The sequence below is a fragment of the Primulina eburnea genome, chromosome 6 (assembly GCF_022965805.1).
Source record: "Primulina eburnea isolate SZY01 chromosome 6, ASM2296580v1, whole genome shotgun sequence".
NCBI lineage: Eukaryota > Viridiplantae > Streptophyta > Magnoliopsida > Lamiales > Gesneriaceae > Primulina > Primulina eburnea.
In genome coordinates this window covers 2439132-2453002 of record NC_133106.1, presented here as the reverse complement: position 1 = coordinate 2453002, position 13871 = coordinate 2439132, and the positions used below count along the sequence as shown (strand labels likewise).

General features: G+C 37.7%; 2 protein-coding genes across 2 annotated transcripts; one reads left to right on the top strand and one right to left on the bottom strand.

Annotated features, from left to right (window-relative positions):
- The first annotated feature begins 5584 nt into the window (after positions 1-5584).
- Positions 5585-10112, top strand: LOC140833755 (translocase of chloroplast 159, chloroplastic). The gene has a single exon (XM_073198130.1). It carries the CDS (start codon positions 5796-5798, stop codon positions 9999-10001), a length of 4206 nt encoding a protein of 1401 aa, XP_073054231.1. The 5' UTR covers positions 5585-5795; the 3' UTR covers positions 10002-10112.
- A 1037-nt stretch (positions 10113-11149) lies between these two features.
- On the bottom strand, positions 11150-11795 carry LOC140833304 (translocator protein homolog). Its single transcript, XM_073197681.1, has one exon. The coding sequence runs from the start codon at positions 11716-11718 to the stop codon at positions 11221-11223; it is 498 nt and encodes a 165-aa protein (XP_073053782.1). The 5' UTR covers positions 11719-11795; the 3' UTR covers positions 11150-11220.
- Positions 11796-13871: the final 2076 nt, after the last annotated feature.

Below are 13871 nucleotides of genomic sequence, written 5' to 3'. Positions count from 1 at the left end.
TACCACAGATATCTAAACAATGATATATGGTATGCAATGCATGTATGTCGTGGAGGTATCAGGTCAAATGTCCATCCACTGAGCACATATCAGAATCAATCGAATCGCTATCAAATCAAATCAATGGTCGAGCTGGCACACCGGCCGATATGGGAATACACGTATGATAGCGTCGGCAAAGCGCCATCAAATCCCACATCTCATATCCAATCATATGGGGCCACAAATGTCTATGTTTTACGGGTCATATAATACCAACATAGCAATTGTGTTCAAAAACCCCGGAATCCAATCCAATCATATCAAGGTATCCAAGGATCATAGCTCAACGTGCATGTCATGTATCGATGTATGTATAAAATGATGTGTGTTAACAAAACGTTCATTTCATACATCAATATTCAAATCTCAATGTCATGTATGCCACATAGAATCAACAAATAGGCATATAGACATGTATTCCAATCCAATCAATCCAATCATATATCATATAATACAGATACCTGTCGTATGTTACCCGGTCGCAACATACCTCAATTCTTCGTTTCCAGTTGATGTAGCTTGAAGATATCAGTATAATACTTTATCTACATCAATAACATACTCATTCCAATCAATAACATATTCCAAAATCATTAATATGAGTTTCAAATATCATTTGAAACTTCAATAATTCATATCAAATTCAAATCTTATCATAATTCAATTCCGACTTCGAATACGAGTTTCTTATCGGTTATTCGACTACATATCAGAAATTCAACTTCAAATACATGCTATTCCAGCACTTTGATATTTCAGGCTGCTGGAACTAGAAGAAAATTACCTCAGTCAGAAGCCCTCGACGCGACGATCACAAATATATAATTTTTTTCGCGTTTAGACAGCGTTTCAAAGTAGATTTGGAAGAAAGAAATTCGAAATCTCTCAAGTTCCCTCGAAGTTACTGAAAATAAATGACGGAGGAAAGAAGGAAAAGAACTTATCCTTGTCCCACCGCCTCTCGCGCTCGGGCGGTAGAATTCTCGCGCCCGAGCGCGAGAAGTTCTGTCCCAGAGTTTGCTTGTACCGCGCTCGGGCGGTCACAAATTACCGCTCGGGCGCGGCATGTTCTGCCCGAACATCACATTTCAGATACCCTGGCGCTCGGGCGGTAATTTTCTACCGCTCGAGCGCCACATGTTCTGTACAAATTATTGGTTTTTGTACTATATTGGCGTCCGACCTTTCCAATCGAGCTCTTACAATGTCAATTCATAATCAATATTCATTTTTCAATTTCATTGTCACGATATACATCAATTACATAATCACATGACCATTTTATTAATTATCGATAATCACACAAGATTTACGATAACACGATACACGGTCCTTACAGTCCTAGTGACAGCCCATGCGACATTTACTCACAGAACTCTCCATCCCTGGCAGTGGAGTACGTGCCTCCCCAGGTTTCGATCCCAAGGATCCTAGAAACCTGGTACCAATTGAGCTACTAGGATCCAAGTACTTAGCTTGAAGGTCTTGGGATCGAAACCTGGGGAGACACATACTCCACTGCCAGGAGTTGAGAGTTCTGTGAGTAAGTGTCATATGGGTTTTCATGAGGGCTGTGATTGCATGACCCAAAAAATGCAGGCCTATGGGCCTCTTCTAGGATCCAAGTACTTAGTCGGGAGGTCTTGAGATCGAAACCTAGGGAGGCACGTACTCCACTGCCAAGGGTGGAGAGTTCTGTGAGTAAGTGTCGCATGAGCTGTCATGAGGGTTGTGATTGCAGGACCTAAAAGGGACAGACCCATGGGCCTTACATGCAAAGTATACTTACTTGATATTCAAAAAAATGTCTTGAATATCATTTCCAACCAAGTGAGAGTCAAGATTCGTAAAGAAATTGGGGACGATAAATTCTACATTTTAGTTGATGAAGCGAGAGATGCATTAAAAAGGAGCATATGGCTACTGTATTAAGATTTGTGGATACTGAAGGCTTTGTTACGATAGCGGTTCTTTGCCATTGTACACGTGACAGATACAACTGCTGCAACATTTAAGAAAGAAATATTGAAATATTTGATGCACTTGGTCATTATGACTTGCATATCCACAACATACGTGGACAGGGATATGATGGTGCTAGCAATATGCGTGGTTCTTGGAATAGATTGCAAACTCTTTTCTTGGAAGATTGCTCGTGTGCATATTATGTGCATTGTCTTGCCCATCGGCTTCAACTAGCATTAACTGCAGCTGCTGAAAAAGAGGTATACATTTGGTTATTTTTTTTCAAAATTGAATTCCATTTGTAATCTCATCAATGCATTTCCTAAATGGCACAGTGAGTTACATTCTGCTCAAAGAATTGAAGGTGCGCATTTGGTAGCTACTCAAAATTCAGATCACATGTTTTCATATTCAGACGTGAGCATAATAACTTTTGTGTTAATAATGTCAAGCTCATCGAGCTATTCACATATTGAGATGCTACACTTATATATCAGACATTTGTTTTATGTTTTGACTTTCTCAAATTCTTGCAAAAGTCTTTTGTAATTCATTATCATTTCATCCAGTATAGTGATTATATCAGCTCGTGTAAATTAATCAGAGGAAAACTCGAATACCTCATCAAAGTTGGATTCCAGATCTTTATCAACCATCAGACACTTGATTGACTCTTCATCACTATCGTTGGATGCATCATTTGAGCTGGTGGTCTTTGAGTCTGTATCAGCCCACTTGCTCTTGCTTTTTTTTTTTTTTTGTTATCAACACCTTCTGTTCTTTCTTCATTCTGAATTATTTCTTCTCATATTTGGTTCTTCTCTTGTCTGATGTTTTCTTTTCACCCTTCTTTATTCTAGTGCAATAAAAAATGAATTGGCATGTTCTGCCACTATTAAAACAAGCTTGATCAGAATAATTTGATTCTTTCTTGTAATTGTTCTTTTATGAAAAAAGTTTGAATGTTAGAGTGGTTCTTCCTCATGAATTTCCTAAACTTCTTGACAAATAATGACATGGCGTCATTGCTCTGCTATTATGCTAACTTGGATGGGGATTCTTATGTTGTTACAAGGGTCTTTGTAACTAGTGGAACATATGGTTCTTCTTCATTTCTAGTTCCAACTCGAACTCATGGGCCTTCAAGTCAGCAAATATATCATGCAACTCGAGCTTGTTCAAGTACTTGGACTCCCTTAGGGATATGACCTTGACGTCTCATTCTTTTTGTAAGGCTCTTATTACTTTAAGTGCAATCTCCATGTTGTTGTATTAATTTCCAAAGCATGTTTGTTCGATCACTATGATAGTGAACCTTTCATCGAACTCGTTCATTGTCTCACCGGTTTCATCTTGATGTTATCGAATTTTTGAATGGCCATCATTAATTTATTCTCATTTGTTTGATCATTACTTCATAAAGTTGGGTAAGTTTTTCCCATATTTATTTAGCAAATGAATATATTTTAATTTTACCAAACATATTTATATCTAAGGTCTTATAAAGGATATCTTTTGCAATGTTGTTCAGCTTTACTTTCTTCTTGTCATTGGCAGTCCATTGCATCCTTGGTTTCCGTATCATTTGAGGAGCATTGTCTGTTACAACAACGATTGTGTTTACTTTCATAATCTTCATCGGTCCATCCGAGATGAGATAACACATGTCATCATCTTGGGTTGATAAAATGTGTCTGCATTTGAATCTTCCAGTTATCACAATCTTCTCTAAAAAACATAAGAAGTATTGAGATATCAAAATAAACTGCTCTGATACAACTTGTTAGGATCGAAGATAACAGTTTAGAGGGGGTGAATGAACTGTGATATAAAGTGTGTCAAATAATGCTAAACTTAAGTTGTGTTAACAGCTCAAGTCAATATTTAAAATCAGACTTAATAATTTAAACTACTAAAATCAATTTCTAAGTGCTGAAACAACTCAAATTACTTATTAAGTATGATATATATAAATGCAATAACTCTTTTTACGTGAGTTGACTTCTCAGCACATATAACAATCTCAACAACACAAGTAAGTAAGGAGAAAATAATTTGTTTATGGAAGTTCAAAGGTTAAACTTCTACATATCCCTTTATATTTCGAGAAGGATTCCACTAGAATATTTGATCAGTATAACAACTTATACAAACTCACTTCAGTTTGATTCAACAACCTTAATGAGCTGAAACTCCTATCACTCTTTACTTCTGCTTGATCTGTTCAGAAACAGGATTTTGACAGTTATAATTGATTCTCACAACATAACAATGCTCGTGTATAAAAGATAAGTGAGAGTACGAAGGGCAAAATATTGATCCCTAATCGATCAAATGAAAAATCTAGTGCGTGTGTAAGAACAACTTAAAGATGAATCTTTTGAGAGATGTTGTGTGATTTGAATGCTCAATAAAGATTGATAAAATAACAGTTGCAAGAGAGGTCTTCAGTCTTGATGTGCTGTTTATTTATAGTTGTTGGTCCCCGACGTTAATAAATATATACGGTTTTCACATATGTATTGGATAGCCGATAATTATGCAGATATTGCCACATGTCCTTATCGTATTGTCGAATATAGTAATGACCAATTCAAATTTCTTGGACACTAGCTGAAATGTGTAATCAACGTATCTCCTCTCTTTTGTCCTTGCTAACAACTTTATTATAAACTCGTATATACTCTATTTTCTTCCGAGAATGTTTACATATTGGTCTTTGAGTTGATCTATTTTGCTCGAACAACTTAGTTCAAGTCATGCTGATGAAAAAACTATATCAGAACGAAATAGTTGAGTAGCTCGATTTTTATGCTCAATAAAGCTTGTAACAACGTAGGTTGATCTGCACGCTCGTAGTCTTGATCAGTTTAGTTTAATGATCTTGATTAATATAAGCTTATGTTAGATCAATTTAGTTTATGATCGCCAAAACTTATATATAGTTTTATCTTAACAAATATTTTGTGTGCTCAAATTTCATATATTAGTATTCGATCTGAAAACGTTTATACTGAAATATCATATATTAGTACCACATATTTAATATTTTATATCAATTTTCATCCGGAAAAAACGTGTCTTTAATATCAAAATTTGTGATAAATGTTTGAATACTCAAAATCATTTATTAGTATCAGATATGAAACATTTAGTACTTAAATATCATATATTAATATCAGATTTTTAAGGTTTTGTACCAAATTTTCATCTAAAAAACATGTCATTAATATCAAATTTTATATATATATATATATATATATATATATATATATATATATTTAGGTACTCAAAAATCATATATTCTTATCAGATCTAAAACATTTAGTTATGAAAAATCATACATTTTTTCCAAAATTTTCAATGTTTTGTATCAAATTTTATCCTAAAAACACATTTGGGCTCAAAAAATGTAGAAAATCTTTTTGCATAAGTCAGGAACTGGGGAAAAAAATCATTCTAACAGAAACTGAAAATAAATTTTAATATTGTGATGAGAATTTATTTATCACTGCTATTTTTATTACACCAAAAAATAAGAAATATATGTATTTTTAAAAAATGAGAAAAACAATCTCAAACAATACGCAGCAGCGCCTGTGTGCGGCTGCCAAACTCTGTTTTGCCCTCTCAAAAACCCAAAAACACCAAAACCTTATCACAACTCAATTCTTTGCTTCACAGCTCCTCTCCTCCTCCTTTTTTATCGGTATATCCTTCAAAATTCTCATCTTTTAATCCACCCGCCTTTCAAATTCTTCGTTTTTCTGTTGTTTTTTCGGCACTCCATGGACTGGAAAGAAGGAAACTGGAATCCCACCTCGGAGGCTGCTTCAGGTTCTTCTGTTTCTTCTGTGTCTCCATCTCCTTATAGTACTCAAAATGAGAATTTACCGAAAACAAATGATACTAACGATGATAATGATGTTAAAAGTAAGAATATTGGTGGTAGTAGCGTTTTTGATGACGAGGAAGAGGGGGGTTATGTGAGTGGGAAAGAGGAGTTTGAAGCGGGTTTGGATCGCCCAGATGGAGCAGCGAATGAGGGAGAGCTTATTGGGGAGGGGAATTTTGATGGCCCCCGCTTTGTGGATGCTTCGGGGGTATCTGATGAAAAAGTTGAAACTTTACCTGTTTCGGGGGTTTTGGTGGGTGCAGATGATGTCGAAAATATTAATAAGGCTGCGGAGGGGAAGGAGGCAGCGTTGGTTCAAGATTCTGGATCTGTTTCTGCTGCAGCTGATATTGTTAATGGTGCTGAGCTTAAGGGGGTTGTGGGTTCAGCAGGGAAGGGTGAAATAAAGAGCGAGGGTGAGGTTCAGGGTGGCAATTCAGTGGAGGAGTCTGAAGAGAGAGGCAAGATTGGAAATTTGAGTTATAAAGATGTGGTTATTTTACCAGAGAACGAGGAGGTTGCTATTGGTCTGATGGAAGAATCGAATGTGGTTGGTCCTGGTGATGTGAAATTCACATCAGAAGGGGATTCTGTTGTTGATACAATTCAGGTTGATGCTGCAGGTCCTGGAGTCGCTGTAGTTGGAGAGACGGAAGAAAATGGAGATGCAAAAACCAAAGAAATGGATGCTGGGGTATGTGTTGCTCCGACTGAAGAATCAAAAGTGGTTGGTCATGGTGATGTGAAACTCACATCTGACGGGGATTCTGTTGGTGATACAATTCAGGTTGATGCTGCAGATCCCAGAGTCTCTGTAGTTGGGGAGATGAAAGAAAATGGAGATGTAAAAACCAAGGAAGTGGATGCCCCTGCTGTTGGTTCAACAGAAGAATCTAAAGTGGTTGGTCCTGGTGATGTGAAACTCACATCTGAAGGGGATTCTGTCGTTTTTACAATTCAGGTCGATGCTGCAGGTCCTGGAGTTGCTGTAGTTGGAGAGACAGAAGAAAATGGAGATGTAAAAACTGAGGAAATGGATGCCCCGGTTGTGAGTGGTAATGGTGATAAAGAAACAGTCAGCACTGGGGAATTTGGTAATGCTGATCCTGAGGAGCGAAAGCCACTTAAATCAGCCATTGGGTCGAACACGGATGAAAAGCTAGGTCAAGGAGTTGCTACAGATTTGATTAATAGAGTGGATTCTGTTGATAGAAGCGGGTCTCTGAATGTGGAAAAAGAAGAGGAAGGATTTAAGCCTGTTATTGTTTCTGAGGCGGTTGAGAAAGGCACCACATGCAACGTCGACTCTGATAGAGAGGTCATGCCTACTAATGAATCTGTGCAGACCAATGGTGAGCATAATTCTGGTGTTAATAAACTAGCTGATGGAGTATCCAATGAATCAAAACAGACCGATTCTATTGAATCTAAAGCTCTACATCCCCAGGAAATTACCGAATTGGAAGGTGAAGTAGTTGAGCCTGTTGATTCAATATCAGAAGGAGATACTGATGGTATGATCTTTGGGAGTTCTGAAGCTGCCAGGAAGTTCATTGAGGAATTGGAACAAGAATCCGGTGTGGGTTCTCGTGCAGGTGCTGACAGTTCATTTGAGCAATCTCAAAGGGTTGATGGCCAAATTGTTACAGATTCGGAAGAAGACGCTGATACTGATGATGAAGGAGATGGTAAAGGGTTATTTGATTCAGCTGCATTGGCTGCACTATTGAAGGCTGCAACTGGTGCTGCTGAAACAGATGGTGGTAGTATTACAATCACATCTCAAGATGGGTCTAGGCTTTTCTCTGTTGAGCGTCCTGCTGGTCTGGGATCTTCACTTCGGTCTTTGAGACCTGCGCCTGCTCCCGCCACAAGACCAAACCAACCCAATCTTTTCAGTCCTTCAACGTTTACAGGTGGAGGAGAATCTGAGGCCAACTTGAGTGAAGAAGAGAAAAAGAAACTGGAAAACTTGCAGAAAATCCGGGTAAAGTTTTTGAGGCTTGTTCATAGATTAGGCGTTTCTCCTGAGGAATCTGTGGCTGCACAGGTTTTATATCGACTTGCGATTCTTGGGGGAAGGCAAAACAACCAAATCTTTAGCCTAGATACTGCCAAGAGGATGGCATTGCAGCTAGAAGAAGATGAAAGAGAGAGCTTGGATTTCTCCATTAATATTCTGGTTCTTGGAAAATCTGGACTGGGGAAAAGTGCTACCATAAATTCAATATTTGGACAGGATATGTCTCCAATTGATGCGTTTGAAGTGGGAACAGCATCCGTGAAAGGGATCTCTGGATTTGTTGATGGAGTTAAGGTTTGTGTTGTTGACACACCTGGTCTCAAGTCTTCGGCAATGGAACAGGCTTTCAACCGAAATGTATTGACTTCTGCAAAGAAGTTCACAAAGAAATGTCCCCCGGATGTCATGCTTTATGTGGATCGGTTAGATGCACAAACTAGAGATCTTAATGACCTTCCACTCCTGAGGACTATCACAAGTGCTCTTGGCCCTTCTATCTGGCGAAGTGCCATTGTGACCCTCACTCATGCTGCTTCGGCACCACCAGATGGACCCTCTGGTACACCTCTAAGCTATGAGGTTTTTGTCACTCAAAGATCTCATATTCTTCAGCAGTCGATCGGGCATGCAGTAGGTGATCTACGGATGATGAGTCCGAGTCTGATGAATCCGGTTTCTCTCGTGGAAAACCATACGTCTTGTCGGAAAAACAGGGAGGGCCAGAAAATACTTCCTAATGGTCAGAGTTGGAGACCTCAGTTACTGTTGTTATGCTATGCGATGAAAATTTTATCAGAAGCAAACTCACTCTCAAAACCTCAAGATCCATTTGACCATCGCAAGATTTTCGGTCTTCGGGCTCGCTCACCCCCTCTTCCATACATGCTGTCATCAATGTTGCAGTCTCGTGCACACCCAAAACTTCCATCCGATCAGGGTGGAGATAGTGTTGATTCTGACGTGGACTTGGATGAGTTATCGGATTCTGACAATGAAGAAGAAGATGAGTATGATCAGCTTCCACCATTTAGGCCTCTCAAGAGAGCTCAGTTAGCCAAGCTCAGCAAGGAACAGCGGAAAGCATACTTTGAAGAGTATGATTACCGAGTAAAACTTCTCCAAAAGAAGCAGTGGAAAGAGGAGTTGAAAAGATTGAGAGAGATTAAAAAGAAAGGTACGAATGCTACAACTGGGTTTGGTGCCGAGGATGATACTGATCCAGGAGCCTCAGCTCCTATAGCAGTTCCTCTACCAGACATGGCTCTGCCACCTTCATTTGATGGTGATAATCCATCTCACCGATATCGTTTCTTAGAGCCAACTTCACAGTTTCTTGCACGTCCTGTTCTTGATACTCATGGTTGGGACCATGACTGTGGCTATGATGGTGTCAACCTTGAACACAGCTTAGCTATTGCTAATCGTTTTCCAGCGGTATACACCATTCAAATCACCAAAGACAAGAAAGATTTCAGTGTCAGCTTAGATTCCTCTATTGCAGCCAAGCATGGAGATAATAGCATGTCAACCATGGCTGGCTTTGACATTCAGAGTATGGGAAAGCAACTCGCTTATATCATTCGGGGCGAAACTAAATTTAATAAGTTGAAGAAGAATAAAGCTGCTGCTGGGATATCTATGACATTTCTTGGGGATAATGTTGTCCCTGGTATCAAGGTTGAAGATCAGATTACACTAGGAAAACAATATGTTTTAGTAGGCGGAGCTGGTGCTGTCAGGTCTCAGAATGACACGGCATATGGTGCCAATTTTGAGCTGCAACGCAGGGAGAATGATTATCCAATAGGCCAGGTTCAGTCCACGTTTAGCATGTCTATCATTAAATGGAAAGGCGATTTAGCACTCGGGTTCAACACACTGGCTCAGTTTTCTGTGGGTCGGAACTCGAAGGTGGCAGTTCGAGCTGGAATCAATAACAAGCTCAGTGGTCAGGTCACCGTGAGGACAAGCAGTTCAGAGCATATTTCTCTTGCACTAGCAGCCATAATTCCTACTGCCATTTCCATCTACAAAAAACTCTGGGCTGGTGCCAATGAGAAGTACTCAATCTATTAGTTGATCATTATATTTTGTTTATTTGTTATGTTTACAAGCACCAAGCAAGACTATGACTGCTACTGTGTCTTCTTTGTAACAACTCATGGTATAATTTCATCTTTGATTCTACTTCTTTGCATGTTCTCACAAGATCCATATTTTGCTATCCACTTATCTCTGAGAGAACAAGTGCGTGTGGTTTAGAAGAGAAGCTTACACATATTAACATGGCACGTTAGCTGTGCTAATCACTCTATTGGATATATACCTATTCGCCCCGGCATGTGATGTAGATTAGTAGTGATCCAGTTCAAGACAAAACTCTATCTCTTCGCTATTTTCATATTCTTTTAGTTAGCTTGTTTAGGATCATTTAACTCCGTTTGGTGCCTTCTGTAAGAAACCTTTGTTTGATAATTCTTCTGGTTGCAAAAGAGTGTTATTCACGGGTAATAGGTGCTTTGTCTTGTAGAGCTTGACTTCATGTCTTTGCTGCATGCCTCATGCATTCGCTGGTTTTCCACTTTAGCTAGTGTGTTACCGTACAGCTCTGCAGATTTCAACTTTGAACCAGACCTATTCAAATAAACATGAGTGCACAGAAACTCCTTAAACCAAACCCCCTACAGTATATTTGCTCACCCATGATTCAAATCGTCCATCCCCCTTCCTAAACGCTCGGTTCTATCGGGATTTGCCTCGTTATGCAATCGAGATTTGCCTCATACTTGATCCATCAAGACGCATTCAGGAACGTACTCTGAATGTTGTGCTGGGAGGAGTTGAAACTTCTCTATGTTATTAGATAATTTTTTTAAGTAAAATATTAATTTTTTTTTACTTCTGAAGGGGGGGTTATGTTGCCAGGAAGACACCACTATGTTGATCATAGCTTGCGAACCAGACAAAATCTTCCGTCATTTTCGGACACAAACACAAATGACAAATTCCCTCAACAAAATTCTTTCATCAATTTTCAGAGACAATGTTCAATAAAACACAGGTACAAGATTGAACTAAGAAAATGAAAGTGACACTTTCTTTTTATTCCTAGCATCCACTTTACGATTGAATCTGCGTATGATAATTATCTCTATGCTCCAATACAACATTTCGTGTTACTTAATACATAAATCAATAAAACTCAACAAAAGACATATAGCAATTATGTCTATGTTTCAATGCAACAAGCCATGTTATAAAACTCAACAAAAGACGAATATTTCTCATTCCATCATTACCATTGGTACACAAGCCTGACATTTACAACAGCCAGAAGCATCCCCCAAAGCAAGCACGGCTTAAACAAATCACCCGCGATGGGGTTCACATTCTTGAAGATCCGAGAGCACGCAATCAGCGACCCAAACAATGCGGCACACAAGATCAACCCAACCCGTATAGCCCCAGCCCCGAACACAATCGGGTACCATCCCAGGCTGAGCGCAAGTTGGCCCAAGTACAGGAACAACGCCCCGGGTTGGTGGTGGAACCCCCCGTCCACCCAAACAAGCCAAGCGGAGAGGCCGGAAAGAAACGCCGCGACCAACCAAGCGGAGTGTAAAGCCCACATGGGAGGAAAGTAGGGATGCCTTTGCATGGAGCGAAAGCGGTCTCCGGACCCGAAAAGGATGATGTCGAGGACGGTGAGGGACAGTGGCAAGATGATGGCGATGGCCAACGAGCGGAGGCCGCGCGCGGCCATGCCGGTTCTCTTCTGTTTTCTGTATTGCATATCTGGTTTTGGTGTGTGTTGGAAGCCATGGCTGGTTTTTGTGGTGTTGGGAGATTGAGAGTATTGGGGCGAAAGAGGTGGAGAAGAAGGTACGTGGGCTGTGGCCTCTTGCTCCCATGACCAATACAAACTTCATTTTTATGTTCAAAAAAACATAGTCTCGAAATCTAATTATTATTTTTAATTTTCATGTTTGTGTTTCACAAAAAAATTTAATAATTAAAAAATATTTTCTTATAGAGGAGGTTGAGTTGATTAATTATTTTTAGTGGGATTCAATTTTAATGTTTTTAACAAAAAGATAAGATTTATGTGATAATTATAATATCTTAATTACAAAAACTCATATTAAACGGTCAAAATGATTAATTTTGTAAAATATATATCCGATTGTGAAGATTATAATATCTTAATCACAAAGGTCTTATTAAACAGTCTCACATGTCAATTTTATGAAATAGATCTCTGGTCCGAGCCAAATAAGCAAAAACTTGTGTGAAGTTCAGGTCTTTCTGAAAGCCAGTTCCTGAGTTCATGACTTCAGAAGTGAAGCAAGGAAAGCTGTCTAATCGCTCTAAGCCAGTTGTTGACACGGTCTCACGGGTCATATTTGTGAGACGAATCTCTTATTTGGGTCATACATGAAAATGTATTATTTTTTATGCTAAGAATATTACTTTTAATTGTGAATATGAGTAGGGTTGACCCGTCTCACAGATTAAGATCTGTGAGGCGGTCTCACATGAGACACACTCAATAATGAAATAACATTATTTTTTTTGTCAAAATTATTAAAGTGTGTTTGGCAACCAGAATTTGAGAAGTTTTCATGGTATTTGGAATTAGATTTGAATTTGGATTTGGAAATTCTATTTGGTGTTTGGTTTAAAATTTAAAAATGGTATTTACAAATCCATTTCTTGTTTGGAGGAAAAAAGATTCGAATTTGGAATTTTAAAATTTTACTAAGCTACCCTTAGAAATCATATAAACATAAATAACCCAAAGAAGTTTAGAAATTAATAATTCTTCTCTTATTTGGGTCACCCATGAAAAAGTATTACTTTTTATGCTAAGATTATTACTTTTTATTGTGAATATGGGTAGGGTTGACCCGTCTCACAGATTATAATCCGTGAGACGGTCTCACATGAGACTCACTCAAAAACTTTTGGTGGAGAATGGAGAATGATGTGTTGATGAGAATGTGTGTTGGATAAAAAAAGTAATTGTATGTTTTTAAAATCCAAATCCCACCAAATCTTATCAAATTTGATGGGATTTGGATATACTTATGGAAATCCCATGAAATTCTAAACAAATTTGAATCTTTTTTTTGAATCATATTGTCAAAAGTAAAACTAGGATTTTGAAATCAAAATCCTATGAAATCCTCCCAAATCCTAGTTACCAAACACACTGTTACTTTTCATTACATATATGAATTCGTCATCTATATCACAGATATAAATTTATGAGTTTGTCTCTTAAAAAGACTTACTCTTAATAATATATATTCATATTATATAGTTATATGTTAAAGTATGTTTCCCAAATTTAAGAATATATATACCGTTATATTAAAATTAACTTGGAAAAAATTCCACCAATAAATTGATCAAATTTAATGAATTAAATATTTTAAGAAAGTTGATTTAATTTATACAACTTTGATGAAATTACGGTTTCTGATTTAATTTCATCAAAGTTACCGTAATTTCATCAAAGTAAAAATTAAATTATAGTAAATGATAAAATTTAGTCAGAATCTCATATTTATCAACTTTGATGAAACTACTTGATAAATATGAGATTCTGACTAAATTTTATCATTTATTTTTAGTGAGACAATCGTCATTCTTCAAGCAAATTATTCAAGGGAAACTTTGGGACGATTGGTCTTGGTTTTTAATCCAATGGATTTTTTGGTTAAAAAATTGATGAATTTTTGATAAATAATTTGCGAATTTTAATCTAAAGTGTAGTTTTGTATTGGTACATAATAAATTTGTATATATGAAATACAACAAGATTATAGTAATTTTAGTTGATGCTATGTTTTTTTCCTCACCAATGTATTATACTTTTTTTTATTTTAAAAAATAATGGTAGTTATAGAATAAGGGTATTTATGAGAAAAAAATTGAATTGAC

What these genes read in the sequence shown, in the direction of transcription:
- LOC140833755 (XM_073198130.1), top strand. Translation starts at nt 5,796, where the DNA reads ATGGACTGGAAAGAAGGAAACTGGAATCCCACCTCGGAGGCTGCTTCA.
- LOC140833304 (XM_073197681.1), bottom strand. Translation starts at nt 11,718, where the DNA reads ATGCAATACAGAAAACAGAAGAGAACCGGCATGGCCGCGCGCGGCCTC.